Raw genomic sequence first — 17,819 nt, forward strand, 5'->3', positions numbered from 1 at the left:
GAGAATTCTGCTACTGAACCACCACTGCCCCTGTCTTACCTAATAGGTGCTGAGAAGACAATTGTTGTTAAAATGGGCGAGTGGTTAATTGGGCAGGAAAATAGATTCTCCCTGCCTGCTCAGGTGCAGCGTGAATTCTTGGAGCAGTTTGCTTACATTGCTGGACTAACTAGCAGGGGCCAGATGTCCTCAGGAACCGTGGGCTCCTTCCAGAGAGGAAAGGAATCTCAGAGGGCTCAGGGCCACCCTTCATTGCTCGGATGAGGAACTGAGTCTGGGGACATACACCTCCTTCCCGGGGCAGCTCCGGCTGTGCTGGGGTGCAGGCTGGACCCCAGATCCTGGCTCTAGTTCTTGCCTCTGCTCCTGCCTCTTGGCAGTGCAGGGCTTTGTGTCGGATCACTTGGGAGCTGCCTCGCTTGGCTTTGGGTGGCCAGTGCGTGGAAGAGAGGAGGACTGTGCCTGACGGAGATGGGGAACTTAATGCTACATTTCCCCGGTAGAAGGGTGCCTTCAGGGCCCTGCATGAATCTTTCTGCTGGGCTCATTCTACCCAGAAGTACTTTACAGGTAGTCATAAGTCAGTTCTGCCGTAAGCTCAATGCCTCTTTTTTCTTTAAATTTTCCACCATTATTGCTTTTTATTATCAGTATCTTTATAAATCTGATCTTTGTCTTTGGGGGTTGGAAACATTACAGGTAAACATCTGAGAATGATAATGTCAGCAAATTACATGTATGCAATTACAAATTACATCGTGTGTAGTAGAAGGAAAACAAAACAGATGGCCGTTAAGTGCGGTTTGTTGTAACTTGAATAAGTCATAAGTCAGGAACTACCTGTATTTTCTCTGCCATGCTGCAGGCCACCCCTCCCTGGTGCTTGGGCAGTGTTCTTATGGGCCTGGGGCATCAGAGAAGCCATGGAGGTGGGACCCCAAGGCTGGGGCTGGTGGGACGGCCAAGAACCATTCTTGAACACAAGTGGCTGGGGGTATCTTGTGTGAAGAAATCACCTGAGGGCAGCTCCCACTTGCCTGAGCTCCCTGCCCAGACTTCTGGGAGGCTGATGACCTGTGGCTTCTTGTGCTGACTGTGGGACACCAGCCATCATCCATCATCCCACCCAGGCAGTGAGAATTAGCCGGGAGCCCTTGCCACCCTGCCGCTAGCACAGGGCCTCAGTCCATAGGGAGTTCACGATATTCACTCAGTAGGACCCAACATCAAGAACCATTGGATGGATTCACTGCGGGAGGAAGACCTCTGTCCGCAGATGCTGGTGGCCAGCTGGCCCTGGGCTGCAGAGACTTGCAGTGGCACTAGGCAGCACTCCCACTCAGGGGAGTCCACCCAGGGTGGGAGGAATTAAGGACCCTGTGGCCAGAAGGGACCTTCAAGGAGGTAAAGTAAAACTTAACCAAAGGGGTCCTCCCACCCCCCCGGAATTGCGAATTTCTTGTGTGGGTGGCACACCCTTAGAAGGTGGTGAGGGCTAGTCTTAGGGCAGGCAGGTGGATTGGTTTTGAGTTTTCTAAGCTGCTGATCCACTGTAGAAGCTTAGAAAAAGAAGAACCAGAAACTTAGAGGATGGTTAAAAAGCAGCATTGTAGACGTGGTGTGCCCCGGGGAGAACACTGGAGTTCCAGAAGTTGCTCAGCAAATGGAAAGTAGAGCTGGTGCCGACGAAGAACCTGGGCTTTTGGCCCACAGTCCTTGTCCCCCAACCCCCCAGGTCTGACTTAGGCTAGGTCTTGCTCTGTAGCCAGGGAGCCTGTGTGCCTGGTCTGGAAGTACTGCAGGCTTTGGGGAAGGCAGTATGGTCTGTCTTCCAGGTTTTTTCTAGTTCTGGAATTTGGTGTTGCTAGGAGCCTATGTCCCTGTCTTGCAGTGCTTCAACTGCCTTTTATCCCATCTCTAATGGTGTTTTGCTTGGAGCTCTATGGAGAGAAGGGGTGGGAAGTTCATTGGGGCTCAGAGATCAATTAGTGATGTCTGCTGTGGGCACAGGATAGGACACTGTGGAGCAGCCTCCATGTTACCTGAGGTCCCCTAGGTCAGGAACCAGACCTTGCTCCCCACTGCCTGCCTGTTCCTCTGGCTCGGTGTAGTTGTTGAGTAGCATGGATATCCACAGGGGTAGGCCTCTGCCTGTCTTCTTCCCCTGCTGCTGTAGGTGTTGCATAGTACTTGGCTGGATTCAGATGCAGATTTGTGTGGGTTTTTGTTCAGGGCAGGCTTGGCCCCTGCCATCTCCCCAAGTCTAGTGGGCTCACAGGTTATTCACCTGCGCTGTGGGCACAGATGAGGGAACTAAGGGGGCACCAGGCCTCAGGCCAGAAGTTCAGCTGATCTGTTTCAGTGGTCTGTGCCATTTTTTGGCCAAGGGCTTTTTGTTCACTGGGGCCTGGGTATGTGTGCCTGGAGGAGAGGAGGAGAGGAGGCAGAGGGAGGCAGCCGAATGTCATCAGGCGGGGGCGTGGGGAGGAGCAGGGACTTTAGACAGTTTCTGTTGGGCTTAGAGAGAGGGGCCGGAGGAGCTCTCTGCTCGGCCCAGTGAGGATCCCGGGGTCCCCGCAGAGGTCAGCCACACACGCGCCCAGCGGAGGACAGACCCGCCTCCATCCCCAGGAGGCGTTGCCCACGGGCTGCCCAGCCCCCTCGCTCTGCCGTCCCCGCCCCCTCCCCGCCCCTTCTCCCTTAGCCCCGGCCCCTCCTCTTATAGCCGGCAGGGCGAGGGCGGCATCCCAGAGGCCGCCCCGGCCCCAGCAGCCGAGTGGTGGCACCGGAGTCCTGCCTGCCCGCCGCAGGTGCCCTGCGCTCAGAGCCGCCTCCGGAGTCAGAGTCAGCAGAGGAAGCCGAGCGCCCGGAAGCCTTCTCTGAAGAGCTAGCGGCCCGGCTAGGTCTACGGGAGCCTCAGGTGACCAGGGAGGTGCCGCGCTGCCCCGCGCAGCCGGAGGCCCAGCTTCAGACCCAAGGGAGTGCCCCTCTAGCCCTGGGGGCTGCTGGGCACTCGAGAACGTAGAACCCAGTTTGGGGCTTCTCCAGCCCCACACCGGTCACAGGGCTCAGGCTGGGTGAGCTCACTTCCTCACATTCTTCCTGCTGCTGGCAAAGAAGGGAAGTGATGGCATGGACCGGTGGGCCAGGCGAGGGGACTAGCCTCAGGTGCTGAGGCCTAGGGGTCAGATTGGGCGGGGGGCGACAGCTGAGGGGCACTGTGTGCTTCAGTGGGACCCTGGAGGTATCCAAACTTGTCCCAGTGTCACCACCCACTGACCGGCGCCAAAGAAAGTGAAGGTTCCTTTTCTTTGGAAGAATGAAGGACCCTGCCAAGTTCTGCTTCTGCCTCCCTCCCACCCTTCCTGGCCAGCCCTGGGCCTTGATAAGAGGCACCTCTGAGCCTTCTCTTTGCTTCCTCTTCCCTTGCCCAAGACAGCTCACCTGTTTCACCTGGGGAGAATCCATTTCCTGTTCCCTACTTTCAGAAGGGCATTGAAAGTTTGTCTGCTTCCAGCACAGGGAAAGGGTTGGGAGCCCGACCTGGACACAGCTGCCTGGAGGCCATGTCTGGGGGATGTGCCTCAGGTCGGCCTGTAGACGCCAAAAGGGGGGGCACTGGAGGTTACTGTGAGGCATCAGGAGGGGTGATCCTGGCACCCAGTGTGATTTCCACTCTGGGGAGCAGGTTGGCCGCAGGTTGTCTCTGGCAGCGCGCGTGTGTGGAGCTTCCAGGCTCAGGGAGAGCTTGCTGGGGATGGGGGTGGGCAATCTCCTGTCCCCCTCCCTGCTTCCCTACCTCACTGAGGCTCAAACCAGAATCTACCAGGCTCCAAGGTCCCTGGGCAGCAAGCACACTCCTCCACTTGTAACTGTCCTGGCTTCAGTTGGAATGTTCCATTCCAGCGTGGGGGTGGGGGAGGGTCATGCTGTCTTCCTGCCAGGCACTGAGGGGCAGACAGAGACATTGCAGTGCTGCTCAGGTGTGAACCCCCAGAACAGCATGTCCTGACAAAGGCGACCCCCCTCGCCCCCCGTAGCCACACTGGGCCAGTGCTCCCTCGTCACAGGGTAGCCATAGCTCCTGAGCTTTGGACTCTTCCTTCAGAACGGCTGTTGAGCCAATTCCCATCTTTTCTCAGTGGGCTTGCCTTTTTGGAAAGAGAGGTGAGGCAAGGTGGTGAGGTCTGAGGTTTCTGAGCAGAGGTGCAGGAATCTGGAGCCTGGGGGGCAGGATAGATAGGGGTGGTGGTGGATAGGCGGGGGTAATGACCCTTTCCATTTCCAGATGAGGAAGCTAAGATGCAGAGAGGGCCTGTGACTTGCCAAGGCCTTTCCTGGCTCCGGGGGCAGCCAGGATTGCAGTGAATGGGTTTCCCCCACCCCCGCCATAAAGCTGTGCTCTTCGTTCTTAAGTTCCAGGTGGCTGGCCTTTAAAATCCTACTGGTCACAGCCTGAAACTCGCCTCCTCAAGGTGTTCTTGACTCCCTGAGGGGAGGTGTCAGCTCTTCCTCATTCAAGGCCACCTCCTAACAGCATCTTCATCGGGACCTTAGTCCTCCAGTCCCATTCAGAGCCAGGGTGGTAGAACTCTCTGCCTTGGGTCTTGGTAAGGGCTATCACCGGTGGGGAGAGCAAGTGGGCTTCTGAAGGGGGTGGCCTAGAGCACTGCTGGCCTAGGAAGTGACAAAACAGTGACCTGTGGGTACCCTCTCCCCTCTGTGCGTCCCCTCTCCCCTCTGTGCGTCCCTTCTCCCCTCTCTGCGTCCTGCAGCTGAGCTGGAGTGCCGAGGCTGTTTCCTGATAAGACGGCAAAATTCCTGTCTGCTCCCTGGGAACCTTTTGCTGCCCAAGGACTGTGGTTTGGAAGAACCTCGACACTCTGGTCTCAGTGTCCCATTTTGGAAAAAGAGGAAGAGTAGTGATGGAGACAGGACCTGTGGGCTCAGGATCCCTGCCCAGGCCCTGCCTGCAGACCCCAGACGTTTGTTGGGGGTGAGTGTTGGTGGCCCCCGGCTCAGCAGTGCTTCGTGTCTTTCTAAGAAGTCAGCTTCTTGGGGAGCTTCTTGGAGGGCTGGTCTGGACTGGACTTTGTGGGTTCTGGGTCTGCTGCAGGGAGGAAGAGCAAGGGCCGGAGGCCTGACTGGCCACTCGCAGCACTCGCTATGGGAGAATGAAATGTAAAGGTTCATACAGGAAGCTGCTTTGAGAACCCGAGGTCTGGGGCCAGACTGGGTTTGTCTGTGAGCTCTGTTTCTGTTCTGAGGTCTCCTGAATGTGCCTTTCTGACAGGGTACTACAGTATGACCATTCCATATTCCCTTTTAGCCCACGAGGCTACCTCGTTTCCTGCCCTGAATCCGTTTGTGTGCTCAGTCTGAGCTCTAGAGTAGGGAAAGAGCCTCGACTTTGGAGCCAAGGACCAGACTCAACCCTGGCTGTCTTCTTTGGGACCCCCTGAGCCCGTTTCCCTGTGTACAACCACCAGCTCCTGGGGGTAGCAGGAGCCCACTGTGGAGCCCGGTTTCCTGGTAGGCTGGGTGGGGGGTGCTCAGCAGAGAGCTGGTCTGATTGACGCGACATGACTCTTGTGGTGGGAAGGTTAGTGGGAGGCTCAGCATGGGCCTGGGGCAGGAGTAGGGTGGCCATGGGCCTGGGCCTGGGGCAGGAGTAGGGTGGCCATGGGCCTGGGCCTGGCCCTGGCCCTCTCCCTCAGAACAGCTCTTATCTTCCTGAGGGGGGACATTTATGTGTTTATGTCTGTGTGCTGGGTGAGGCCTGGTGAGCAGGCCTACCAGGCATGGTCTGCCTCTAATCAAGTGGCTCCTCCCTGCCTGAGAAGGTGAGCTTGGGATGGTAGAGGGGTCTGGAATGGGCCTGGCTGGGGTGGGCCAGGCCTTGCCACTTTCTCAGTCAGGGGGAGAAACCCATGCTTCTGGCCACACCTGAGTTGGCCTTAGCATCCTGGTGCCCAGAAACCACTAGCATACCCAGGGATTCAACACATCTCTGAGGCAGGTGCCAGGCCTAGGGAATTTTCATCTTAGTGGCTGAGGTGTGAGCTGGCCATGCTGGTGGCTCAGTTTGGGCCTTGGAGTGGGGTCCGAGGCTAGGTCTTCTTACGGCCTCAGGCAGTAGATCTTGGGGCCACGTTTCTCCATCTAAAGGTGGCTACAGGCGCCTGCCCCCTTCCAGGGCTGCCCTGGGATTGGAAGCCAGTGGGGCGGGCTCCGGTCAGCCCATGTCATCGCCAGGGGCCTCGATTACCCTGGACTGAGATAGCAACTCCTGTGGAATGTTTGCTCTTCACTCTCCTGTTATCTGTGCAGACAGGAGTAGAAAGGGCTCTGTAGGCTGGGCGTGTCCTCCCACGTAGCCAGGCAGGGCCCTGGCCTAAGTGCTTTCTTGAAGCAAATCCAGGGAAAGGGGCTTGCGGGGGCTGCCTTGAGCTTTGTTTCTCGCCCTCCCTCCTAGCCTCCCACTGCTTTCCACAAGGCGGCCCAGGTTGCCATCTTTGGAGGGGGCCTCTAAGCTAGGTACCAGGAAATGAGATGTCCTAGCCCTGCACACCCCACGCTGGGGATGAGGGTCGCTAAGGAGAGAGCCACACCGATCAGGCCCTGCTTCCCTGTTCCTGTCATCCCTCAGATGCTGCCTGAATCGAAAATGGGTCAGGTCCTGATGAGGGAGGGCCCAGCCTCCAGCCCAGACAGGCTGACGCTGCCTCATGGTCCTGGAGGGCAGGTCAGATTCCCGCTGCCTGGGCTCTCCCCGCTCATCTGCCTGCTCACAGTGGTGGGGCAGGTGGCCAGCCCTGGGGAGAAGTGTGCAGGGGCTTCTGCATGGCTTACCTGAACAGGTGGTGACCCAGTGCTATCTGTTTGCAACAGCAGCCCCCCTCTAACTTGTGCCTGGTGAGCCACTGAGACAAGCCCTGCAGGGCCTCGCTGGAGCAGTGACAGCCCTGAGCAGTGACAGCGCAGAGCTCCTGTGGCTGGGGGGAAGGGGAGGAAGGAGGAGAAACAAAGGCGAAAGCGCCTGGCGCCGCCTGCTGCTGCCGTGATGTGTCAGTCGGAGGCTCGCCGAGGACCAGAGCTCCGCGCTGCAGCGAAATGGTGAGATCCTGCTGGCTGCGTCCTAACCCCCCTGTGCCCCGACATGACCCCCGGAGGGTCCGAGTGCACGTGCGGCGGCCTCGCAGTGGCACCGGTGGCCGGACACCGGGGAACAGCCCCTGCGGCTGGAGGGGCCGGGCCAGGCGGGCCTGAGTCGGCGAGCCCGCTTCAGGTACCTGCGCTTCTGGGGCCGGCGGGGGCCTGGGGCTCTGCCTCGTTCCTGCACCCGGCCTTAGGGGAGGAGCGCCGCTCTGCCCGGATTGGGCCCCAGCTTCTGCAGTGAGGAGGGCGGGCAGGGAAGCCGCAGGGAAAGCAGTGGTTTGTCTGTCTTTGCTTGGCCCTTACCACCTTCCCATAGTACCTTTTCAGAGCAAGATGGGGGTGGGGTGGAAGAGGAATGAAAGCAGGGAATCTGGGTGACCTGTGGCCCTCCAGGTCACCCTCCAGAGCGTGGAGCCCATCTCCTGTGGCCATCACTGAACAGTGGGGCCCGGCGCTGACAGAGGCCCTCATTTTTAGCATTTTTAATATCAGCTGAAATGGCTGTTTCTTTGCCTGTCTGACAGCTGGGAAACGGAGGACACAGACTCTCTTTGAGAACAGTCCATAACAGATGGGAACCTTAGAGTCCCCAGTTGATGTAGTTGCTTTGCAGATGAGGAAACTGAGGCCTGGGACATCCTCAGAGTGAGTGACATTGTCTCCATGGCTCGAGGGGGCATAGGCGTGTGACAGGGGACTTGGGCCTCATTGTTCTGCATCAGGAGGCCAGAGGTGTGGGGAAGGTCTGCGAGGCTGAGCTCGTGCTGAATACACTAAATGTGAGCCGCTGGGGCTGGGGGAGGCCCACCCACCTGTGCTGAATGGAAGGGCATCAGCAGCGTGGCCCCAGGAGAGCAGGGAGACGGCCCGAGCACGGTGGCGGGCGGTGCACACTGGAGAGCCCCACTGCTGTGGAAAGGCCCCGCGGGTGGATGGAGCCGTACCCAGCTCTCCACTGACAGGACCGTGTGTGTTCGTTGGAGATCTTGTCTTGCCCAATCCCTTTATTTAGCAGAGGAGGAAACAAGGCCTGGAGCCATGGAGAGGTCCTTCCAGGTCCTGCAAAGGGATGGAAACAAAAGATTCAGCACATGGTTGCCTAGCCAAGTGGGGTCATAGCTCCCCTGTGCTGCGCTGCACAGAGCTGGCCCCTGGGCTCCCCTCCCGCTGCTGGGCGCCAGAGGTGGGCGTCAGGGCTCTCCACATTTTCTTGCTGTCTTCCCGTGAACCCTCCGTCTCAGCCATCCCTGCATCCCAGCCAGCTGCAGGTGGGAGAGACTGGGCTGTGAGCTTGCCTGGCCAGGGGCAGGCCGGTTCTGACTCAGGTGGGGTTGGGATGAGGGGCACACCAGTGCTTCCTGACCACCTCATTCAGGTTTGTTTGTGGACCCCTGTGGATCAGGAGCTGCAGGGTGGGGGTGGGGGAGCTCCTGGGCCCTCCCAGCCCCTGGCGGCTGACGGGCCTGTGCGTGCACATGTGCCCGGCAGGTTGCAGTTCCCCCAGCTGGCCCTGAGGCGGAGGCTGGGGCAGTTGAGCTGTATGTCCAGACCCGCTCTGAAACTGCGCTCCTGGCCCCTCACCGTCCTCTACTACCTCCTACCCTTTGGAGCCCTAAGACCGCTCAGCCGGGTGGGATGGAGGCCTGTGAGCAGGGTAAGTGTTTGTGTGGACACCGTGGCCCAGCCTGCCCTCCCTCCTCGGGCCTGAGGTTGAGGCACAGGGAAACCCGAGTTGGCAAAATTGGAGGTGCTTGGGTGGCTGTGGGGCTGAGCCTCCCTTGCCCTTGGGAAAGACAAGGCAGCCTTCAAAGAGAAGTCTGGGTGGTTGTGGGCTGTGGGGCTGGTGGGGTCCAGCCTGCCACAGAGGGTAGCCTGCCTGTTTCTTGCCTGCCTCAACTGTGCCATTTTGGGGCTCTGGGTTCTGAAAGAACCCACATTGGGGATTCAGAAAATGGTGTCTGTCCCCAGTTTTCAGGCAGAAGCAATCCTAGGAAGTGATTTTGAGAAGAGTTCAAAATAACTGAGCCCACCTGGGGAAGGGGGTTGTGGGCTTCTCCCATTGCCCTTAGCTTCTTGGGTTGGTGCCCCATGGGAGGGAAACCTGGTTCTGGGCCCTTGGACAGCCAGGGTGGGTGTCAGTAGGGCTTGAGAGCTCAAGGGCACTTAGCGACATTGGGGGCATGAGACGAGGCTCCAGCCTGTGCCTGAAAATGGCGGGGGTCACAGGGCAGCCCTGGGCTGCTTTAGGTAGCCTGGTGGCAGCTGAGAGAGGTAAGAGTAATTCTCTGGGCGCCACTAATTCAATACTTCATAGAGGTGTTCAAAGCTGGAATGAAATTGCTTTTAAACCTTGAGGAGACAAGCAGCAGCGAAGTTTAAGAGTCTGCCTCTTCCTGGGTGCTTGGCCCTGAGGGAGGACCTGGTACCCATTTGAGCCCATTGCCTGCCCTCTGCTGTTCCATGCTCCAGCCCTGAGAGCTTGGCTGCAGGAGACCGATTCCCCTCCCTGTGCTGGGAGCAGCCGCAGGTGCAGATGACTTTGTGGACTGGCTTAGTCACAGGACAAGGCCCCCTGGCACGCAGGCCTGGCTGTCGAGCTCCTCACACTGGGCGCACCAGGCCCTCAGAGTGCTGACTGAACCTGTGGGGCCAGGGGAACCTGTGTCTGTATCTGGAACTGCTCTACATCTGTGGGTCAGGGGTCAGAGGAGCACACATTCTGGGCTTGTTGGGGTCCTGTGCCTGGGGGTCCCCTGCTCCTTTTTGTGGTCTGGTATGTGGGAATGGCCCTTGACAAGGCAGATGCCATCACCTCTCTGTGGCTGCTGTCTGATCCTTTCTGTCCTCCCCACCCTGGAGGGTGAGACTGCTGGCCAGTCTCCATGCCGGGTGAAGGCAGATGCTGCTTGACCTTTGTGTCAGATGACCTTTGTGTCAGATGACAAGATACCCTAGGTCATCACTGAGCCGTGTGTACATGCAGCGCCATCTCAGCTGTCTCCTAGCGTGTGTAAGATAATTTGGCACCCTCGGTCTGGTTCCTAGTGAAAAACAGCCACATCACAAAACCAGTTTGGGGCATCTGTGGCCTCCCTGTGGGTCTATCCTGTGGGGGTGGGATCTCTGGAGTTGACTTATGTCTGGTGGGAAGGCCTGGGGGGCCACTGCTGGGGGCCTGCAGGGCTGTGTGTCAACCTCTGCCTCCCTTGCCCTGTGGCCTGCAGGTGGCCCTGTACAAGTCTGTGCCGACTCGCTTGTTGTCACGAGCCTGGGGCCGCCTCAACCAGGTGGAGCTGCCACATTGGCTGCGCGGGCCCGTCTACAGCCTGTACATTTGGACCTTCGGGGTGAACATGAAGGAGGCTGCCGTGGAGGACCTGGACCACTACCGAAACCTCAGCGAGTTCTTCCGGCGCAAGCTGAAGCCACAGGTCCGGCCTGTGTGCGGCCTGCATAGTGTGGTGAGGCCCCTTCCTCCCTCAGGAAGCAGCTGGGGACCGCCCCCCTCCCCCGGCAGCGGGGAGGGCGGAGTTGGAGTGCATGCAGACAGAGGTGGTGGGCTCTCTCTCTGGGAGCCCCCCTGCCCAGCAAGCTTCTCCTGGCCCTTCCAGATCAGCCCATCAGATGGAAAGATTCTCACCTTTGGGCAGGTGAAGAACTGTGAGGTGGAACAGGTGAAGGGGGTCACCTATTCCCTAGAGTCATTCCTGGGCCCACGTACCTCCATGGAGGACCTGCCCTCCCCACCAGGTGGGTTATCGTCAGCTGGAGCCGGGGGCAGCCCTGCTGAGGTTGGGAGGGAAGGGAAAGCTGGGAAGGCTGTAGGGAATGAGGGCTGGGGCCAGGACCTGCTCCGACTGAAGCTTCAGGGCCCTTGCTTGGAGTCCGGATGCAGACCGCCCCAGCTCTGAGCAGGTGCTCATGATGGCTGGCTGGACGGGGCTCATCTGAGAGTCTGCCCCAAGCCAGCGCTTGCCCTTGTGTCTGCCCCTAGTCACCTCCTGCCGCTCCTTCAAGAGCCAGCTGGTCACCAGAGAAGGGAACGAGCTCTACCACTGTGTCATCTACCTGGCCCCTGGGGACTACCACTGCTTCCACTCCCCCACTGACTGGACCATTTCCCACCGGCGCCACTTCCCAGGTAGGCCCAGGGCCCACAGAGACTGCCTGGGGAGGAAAGGTTCAGGGGAACAGGTGGCGGCAGACCCATGGGCTTCAGACAGAGACTCTCAGCGTCTTGGGGTCAAGGGGACCCAGGCTCCAGATTTGGAGTTTCTCCTTCCTCAGGCACCACATGTTCTGGGTGAGCTGTTGGAGCTGGAAATTGACAACTTTAGCTGCTGGGTGTAGGGAGGAGGCGGGGAGCCAGCTCTGCACTGGGAGCCAGCTCTGCACTTAGAACGACTTTGGGCGTCAGGCTGTGCCAAGTGGACACACTGGGTTCCCCGCAGGCTCCCTGATGTCGGTGAACCCCGGCATGGCCCGCTGGATCAAGGAGCTCTTCTGCCACAATGAGCGGGTGGTCCTGACTGGGGACTGGAAACATGGCTTCTTCTCGCTGACCGCCGTGGGGGCCACCAACGTGGGTTCCATCCGCATTTACTTTGACCGGGTGAGCAGAACCCAGGCCCTGCAGAAGCTCGGGGCCGGCTCCCGGGGTGCACTTGTCTGGGCAACAGGATCTGCCAGGACTGTAAATTCCAGGAGGGAGTGAGGGCCTGGGCACCTGCTCTGCAGAGCCTCTGCCTGCCGTCACAAGGTGGCTGGAGTGGCGGAGGGAAGGACCTCCTCCCCGCTGGCATTCTGCTAGACCCCCTGGTCAAAGCTGAGGACGAGGAGGGAACAGGAAGCAAACTCTTGAGCTTGGGAAGGGTCATGGTGATTGGAGGGTCAGACTTGTGAAAGGCCGGTGCTGAGGCCAGCTGTTCCCTGCGTATGCCCTCCCTCCCCTGAGCAGAGCAGCACCAGACAAGCAGAGTCTAGTGTGGTTTTGTGATTGGCCACCTGCTCCCATGGGTACTGGTCTTGCAGCACCATTCATGCTAAGAGAGCAGAGCTAGGCTCTGGTCTCTCCGGGTCCCTCCTGGTCTGCAGCAGGTGTCAGGGCCTACTGGGCTCTGTGACCCTACCTCCCTTTCTGAGCTGGGCTGGGTGGTGGTGGGCATAGGAAGCAGAGGTGGGCTAAATGCTCAGCTGACCAGTGCAGAGAAGGGCTCCCTTACCTTGCTTCCTGCCCCAAACACACTATTGCGGGGACTCTGTGCTTCTAGTCCCTCCCCCCGCCCCCGTGAGGGCTGTGGCCGAGCCCCTCTGATCCCAGCCTCCCACCCCATCCTGCCTCCAGGACCTGCACACAAACAGCCCGAGGTACAGCAAGGGCTCCTACAACGACTTCAACTTCGTGACGCGTGCCAACAAGGAGGGCATCCCCATGCACAAGGGTGAGCAACTGGGTGAGTTCAACCTGGGCTCCACCATCGTGCTCATCTTCGAGGCCCCCAAGGACTTCAACTTTGAGCTGAAAGCAGGACAGAAGATTCGCTTTGGGGAGGCTCTGGGCTCCCTTTAGAGCCTGTCCTGGCTGTGGCTGCTGAGGAATTGTTTCCAAAAGGAGAGAAATCTGAGGGTATTTTACATGGGAAACCCCACAAGGCGTCTGGGTTAGGGGCTGTCTCTGGGCCGTGTGGAGTCTGGCCAGGTAGGACCCAAATGACTGTTGCTATCTGCCCCAGAAATGGGGACAAGAGGGTCTCCCCCACACAGCGGGGAGAGCAGAGCTCCTGGTCATGCCCACTACTTGTCCGTTCATCCCCACAAAAAGAAAAAAGCACAGGTGGCAGTGATCTCAGATGAGACATTGGCTCTTTTAACGAACATGTCCTATAAACTGGAGCTACCTCTCCTGGCTGAGCCTTCAGTTAGTAAGTGGCAATGAGTCTTCTTGCTGCTTCCCCGCCACCTGGCCATTTCCTGTTGGCCTCCCCCAACCCTGCACAGGGTGAGGTGCCCTCAGCACTGACTGTGGACCCCCCCCACCTCCTAGCAGGGCCACACAGCCTTTATGACAGTGGCTTTCTGTCCCCAAGTTCTCACCCTGCCTAGTGGAAGAAGTTAAATCTTCCTTTGCACTGTGGCTGAACTCATCACCACGGACTCTCTTGCCAGTGTCGTCTTAGGATGGTGACGCCAGCAGGCTGTTTCTGCAGTAGTGCAGTCCTTTGCAGGCCCAGTGGGCAGCCTTCCAGAGCTGGTCTAGTCCTCTCCCCAGCAGGCAAGACCAGTGACAGGGTGTACCCAGACGGTGTTAAAGTGAGTGCAGGTGGGCAGCTAGTGGAGGCCCAGCTGGGGCAACTCTGGGACGGGGAGAGCTTGTCCTTGTGCCCACCCCCATATCCAGGCCTGCATGAAATACGGGGAAGTTGCTATTGATTTCAACGGGCTTGTGCTGGAGGAAGAGGGCCCTTAGTGTGTGTGAGAGTCAGGGCCTAGAAAACAAACTCTGTGCCCCGCTAACAGGTACGCATTCCTTGGGGAGCCACTGGTGGGGACAGGGCCAGGTTTCATGTTGATCCTGGGGATGCTGTGAATTTCTCCTGCAGGAGAAGCCATTGAACTTTTTCAACTGTATCAGTACCACAGTATTTTTGTATGAAAAGTGGGAGACTTCTGGACAGTAAATTCATTTAATTACTAACAATTTGAAATAAAAAAGTAAAAAAAAAGTACGTCAGAGCATTGTGGTCTGTTGTGTTCTGTTCCTGGAGGCGGCCTGAGCCTCCCACGCAGTCCAGCAGGTGCCCTCCGGGGCAAGGACGCTAGCACAGGGCCTGCCGCAGGGCCTGGACACGGGCTATGCAGGCACTGACAGGCTGGCGTTGGGCCTGGAGCTCGGCAGCCAGGTGCTGGATCTGTGCTTCCACCTGTGGGCAGGGGGTGGCCGGCTGGCTGAGTGGGAGCAGAGCCTGAGCCTCCCTGAGGTTGGTGGGGGGCCCTGGACCTCACCTCCTCCAGCTCTTTCTGCATCTGCTGTTCTGCTTCCTGGTCCTCAGGCCTGGGCTCCTCCCGGCTCAGCTCCAACCACCTGCGCAGGCTGCTCGCTTGCCGCTGGCAGGACCTGAGGAGTTGAGAGCCTGTTGCCAACCAGGTTGGGACCTGGCGGAAGAGTGAGTCCTGGTACAGTGGGTGGAGGGCCCGCGTCCTGAAGTGCAAGCCAGGGCTCGGGAGGTCGACATTCATTCTTGTTCCTCTTCCAGCCTCCCCTGGTCCCTGGTGGGCCCATTCGAAGTTCACCCTTCTCACCCCTCTTCCCCCACACAGCTAGGAGTGAAGGGACCAGTGTGCTCCCCTCCAATCTCCCAAGGCTGCTGCATCTTGCTAGTCACCAGGCCTGGGCCACGGAGCTCTGTGCCTGTGACCGATTTCCTGCCCCGTTCTCACTACACCTTTGTCTTCTGTGTCATGGCCACACACCTTGCTACCAACATAACCAAGTCAGACACCTTACCCTCTCCTGTAAGAGCTGGCCCACTCAGGCCTTCCAAATCACTCTGCCGCAGCAGGGAGGGAGGTTTCTGGACACCATGGGCTCCCCACCCCCAGCTTAGAAAAATCACCCACGGACTCTGGTAGCTGGCCCTGTCAGGAAGGGCAACGCCGGGTCTCACCAGAGGTTCTGCTTGGTGGCCTGGTAGTGCTGTAATTGCTGGCGGATCCCCTCGAGCTCAACCTCAAGTTCGGCGCCACCTGCAGGAATGGGAAGAAAGTAAGTCTGATCCTGACAGCCTCCCCTTTCCGTCTGGAACCAAAGTGAATAGACAGATGGCAGGCACAGCCCTCCCCTCCCGCCGGGCTTCGAGGGCTCGCTGCAGGGCCAGGCCTTGGGTGCACACCTGCCACTTCAGAGCCAAGTCCAGGACAGGCCCTGGTGCCTGTGAAGTCCCCAGGGAGGAGCAGATGGGGGTCAGGGGCACCAGCCAGGGATGTGGGTATGTGGGGTTGAAGCGGCGCTGACACCTGTGGAAGAAGGACGCTGACAGGGAAGAGGACCAAGCCCAGGAGGGCACCAGTCCTTGGACCCCGTCTCCGCCCCATCACTGCAGGGGTTAGGGGTGCAGGAGCAGGGCTTCCTGGGCACCTCACTCCACAGTCCCACCCACTGCCCCAGGGACTGGCCTAGCACTGCTCCCAGCAGCTGGTCCAGATCGGGCTCCTCAGCTTCTTCCCCTGCCCCCCACCTTGCTGAGCTCACACATCAATGAGCAAGGTAGGCAGATGCAATTGTTCCCAAATTCCAACCCCAGTCTCTGCTGGGTTACCCCCTTTCCCTCTGTCAGTGGACTTAATCTTTCTGTCACCTCCACCCTGTCATGGCCAGTGCACAAAACCCTCTTGACCCCACGCGCCATCCCAGCCACCGAGTCTGTGCCTCCACCTACCCCTCCCACAGCTACAGGAATGGGCTGGGGTCCCTCGTCCTCCCCACCCACACCGCCGGAGCTGGCCCCCACCGTGCTCCAGTCCCCTCCCCATACACCAGCTCCTTTAGGGCACACACGCAGGGGCACCCAGCAGCTTTGCTCATGCCCCATGGCTGCTTTGTGTCCTCCTCTGCCCACTGCCCTTTGCTACTCTCTTCCTCATCTGTCTTCCTGGTTCCTGCTCCCAGGCTGTGCACTCAGCCTCTGCTAGGCACTCCCCAGTGGAGACCCCAGCCCTGCCTCCTCCCTTTGTGAGGCTACATTCACAATCCTGTTGCTTACTTTCTCTCAGAAAAGACTCTTAGTGCTTCCCCCCAAATCAGTCCCCACCCCCAGTTTCCCTCCTTCAATGAAAGCACTCACGATTCACCAGTCATTCAAGCCTCGGTTCCTTCCTTCCCATCCCTCAGTATCTCCACCAGAACCAGCCTGCCTCATCTCCCCTCCCCCCTGCCCCAGGAGGACTTGTCTACTTCTCCCCATCTCTACAGCCACCACTGTCATCCAGGCCACCACAACTGCCACCCAGCATCCGGCCGCGATTGAGGAAAGACTAAACACGCAGTTTCCCTGCTCCTTGAAAGCCGTCAGCAACTTCCCATTCTTACAGCGCACACTCTCAGCCTTGCCCTGAGACTCCGCATGACCTTTCGTCACTGCCTGCCTGCCTGCCTGCCTGCCTGTCTGTGTGTGGGGCTTTCTTTTCTAGACTATCAGCTGCCCGAGGGCAGGGACCCCCCAGTCCCTCACGGCTCTGCCCCGGGAGCCTGGTGTGCACAGCATTGGCACCTACGCCCAGTGAATGGACAAGTGGCCTCCCCTTGTCTTCCCCAGCCGGGTGTTCGAGAAACTATAGGCACAACAAAGTGTACTGAAAGCTAGACCAAGGAAGTGGCCCCAGGTGATGGGTCACTTACCCTAGCAGGCGTCTCCGTCCCATGCAGCATGAAGGAGGAAGGAGGCAATAGCATCAGCTCGGGGCCTGCACTTGCCGTAGAGGGCAGCCTTCGGCCACGGGGTCTTGGCAGGGACCCGGGCTGGGGCAGGGGGTTGCGTGGGGCCGGGGCTGTCTGGGCCTCCACCTGGAAGGGCCTTGGCAGGGAATCGCTGGCTGGCTGGGCTGCACCTTGGCTGTGCTCCTGCGCCTTCTCAGGCCTGAGCCTATGGAAAGCAGGGGCCTGGTCAGGCTGCAGTACCCTCCTTGGGAAGTGAGAACCCTTCCTGCCTGAGGAGTAGGGAGGAAAGTGGCTTCCCCATCCCAAAACAGGCCCCAGATGGAGGTTCCAGCTACTCTGGGAAGGCTCAGGACCACCTGACCTACCCTTGTCCCCCAAATGGAGTACACCCCAGGGGTCTCTGGCTCTGCTTGGGATCCAGCAGGAAGTCAGGGCATCGGGGCTGCTTTCTCGCGGAGCGGGCTGTGTTCCTGGGAAGACACGTGAGGCCTGTTCCTCGAGGGCTGCAGGAGGGCCTGATCTCTGTGGGGAGGTGGTCATCCAGTCCAACCCTCTCTACTTGCACACAAAGACTGAAAGCCAGAGAAAAAAGCTTGGGCAGACCTGGGCCAGACAGTACTTCCCAGCAGTTCCTGCGCAGCCTGTGCTCGATGCTGTGGGCAGGCTTCCCCTATGGTGGCTCATCTGACCTCCAGTACTACCCTGGCCAAGTAGCCAAGGGAGAAAACCACCTCTGAGACACTAGAGTCCTTTTCTAAGGTGGACAGTGGAGGGCAGGGCAGGGGTGAGGCCCCACACTCTCTCCAAGGCCTGAGGGTCCAGGCAGTGCCAGCCACTACAGGAGCCGATGCTCATCCCAGCGAGGGTTGGGGCGGGGAGGTGCAGCTGGGGGACCATCAGGGAGGTGGACGCAGGGCAGATTCCACATCTCACCATGGGGACAGGGAGACCATCTCAGGCTGTGCAGGAAGAAGAGGGAAGACTGGCAGATTTGGGCGAGAAGGGCGGTGCTGCCATGACTTTTGTCAACCACTTGTATCACTGGGGAAGGGGGCAGGAAGGCATCAGAGAAGAAGGGTCACATCACCTGAACTTTGGCAGGAAAAGGACAAAAGGATGGTTTGGAAATCCCACTCCATCTCTCCACCACCACCACCCCAGACAGAGTGGGCAGAGGTGACGCTGAGAGGGTGGTGGGGGCCTGGGCTGCTCAGCTGTGACGAGGGGC

General features: G+C 59.1%; 2 protein-coding genes across 35 annotated transcripts in view; one reads left to right on the top strand and one right to left on the bottom strand.

Annotated features, from left to right (window-relative positions):
* Window positions 1–12,871, top strand: part of PISD (phosphatidylserine decarboxylase) — a 57,688-nt gene extending 44,817 nt beyond the window's left edge. The window contains exons 1-9 of one of the 11 annotated variants that reach the window (XM_064272456.1): window positions 2,721–4,996; window positions 6,650–6,745; window positions 6,892–7,116; window positions 8,647–8,812; window positions 10,383–10,619; window positions 10,770–10,908; window positions 11,153–11,299; window positions 11,610–11,770; window positions 12,503–12,871. In XM_064272456.1, coding sequence (XP_064128526.1) covers window positions 7,064–7,116; window positions 8,647–8,812; window positions 10,383–10,619; window positions 10,770–10,908; window positions 11,153–11,299; window positions 11,610–11,770; window positions 12,503–12,727 — 1,128 coding nt within the window. In that variant the 5' untranslated portion in view covers window positions 2,721–4,996; window positions 6,650–6,745; window positions 6,892–7,063 and the 3' untranslated portion in view covers window positions 12,728–12,871. Of the gene's footprint in view, window positions 1–2,720; window positions 4,997–6,649; window positions 6,746–6,891; window positions 7,117–8,646; window positions 8,813–10,382; window positions 10,909–11,152; window positions 11,300–11,609; window positions 11,771–12,502 lie in introns of those variants that run through there. The other 10 variants (XM_064272451.1, XM_064272448.1, XM_064272450.1 and 7 more) reach the window with 10 other exon arrangements.
* A 333-nt stretch (window positions 12,872–13,204) lies between these two features.
* The window catches only part of SFI1 (SFI1 centrin binding protein), a 95,663-nt gene continuing 91,048 nt past the window's right edge, over window positions 13,205–17,819 (bottom strand). For 12 of the 24 annotated variants that reach the window (XM_064272426.1, XM_064272437.1, XM_064272433.1 and 9 more), the window contains 5 exons: window positions 16,957–17,163; window positions 16,553–16,796; window positions 15,048–15,171; window positions 14,823–14,901; window positions 13,205–14,272 (listed from right to left, as the gene is read on the bottom strand). In XM_064272426.1, coding sequence (XP_064128496.1) covers window positions 13,849–14,272; window positions 14,823–14,901; window positions 15,048–15,171; window positions 16,553–16,796; window positions 16,957–17,163 — 1,078 coding nt within the window. In that variant the 3' untranslated portion in view covers window positions 13,205–13,848. Of the gene's footprint in view, window positions 14,273–14,822; window positions 14,902–15,047; window positions 15,172–16,552; window positions 16,797–16,956; window positions 17,684–17,819 lie in introns of those variants that run through there. The other 12 variants (XM_064272439.1, XM_064272438.1, XM_064272431.1 and 9 more) reach the window with 9 other exon arrangements.

The sequence above is a fragment of the Loxodonta africana genome, chromosome 19 (genome assembly GCF_030014295.1).
Source record: "Loxodonta africana isolate mLoxAfr1 chromosome 19, mLoxAfr1.hap2, whole genome shotgun sequence".
In the NCBI taxonomy this organism is placed as follows: domain Eukaryota; kingdom Metazoa; phylum Chordata; class Mammalia; order Proboscidea; family Elephantidae; genus Loxodonta; species Loxodonta africana.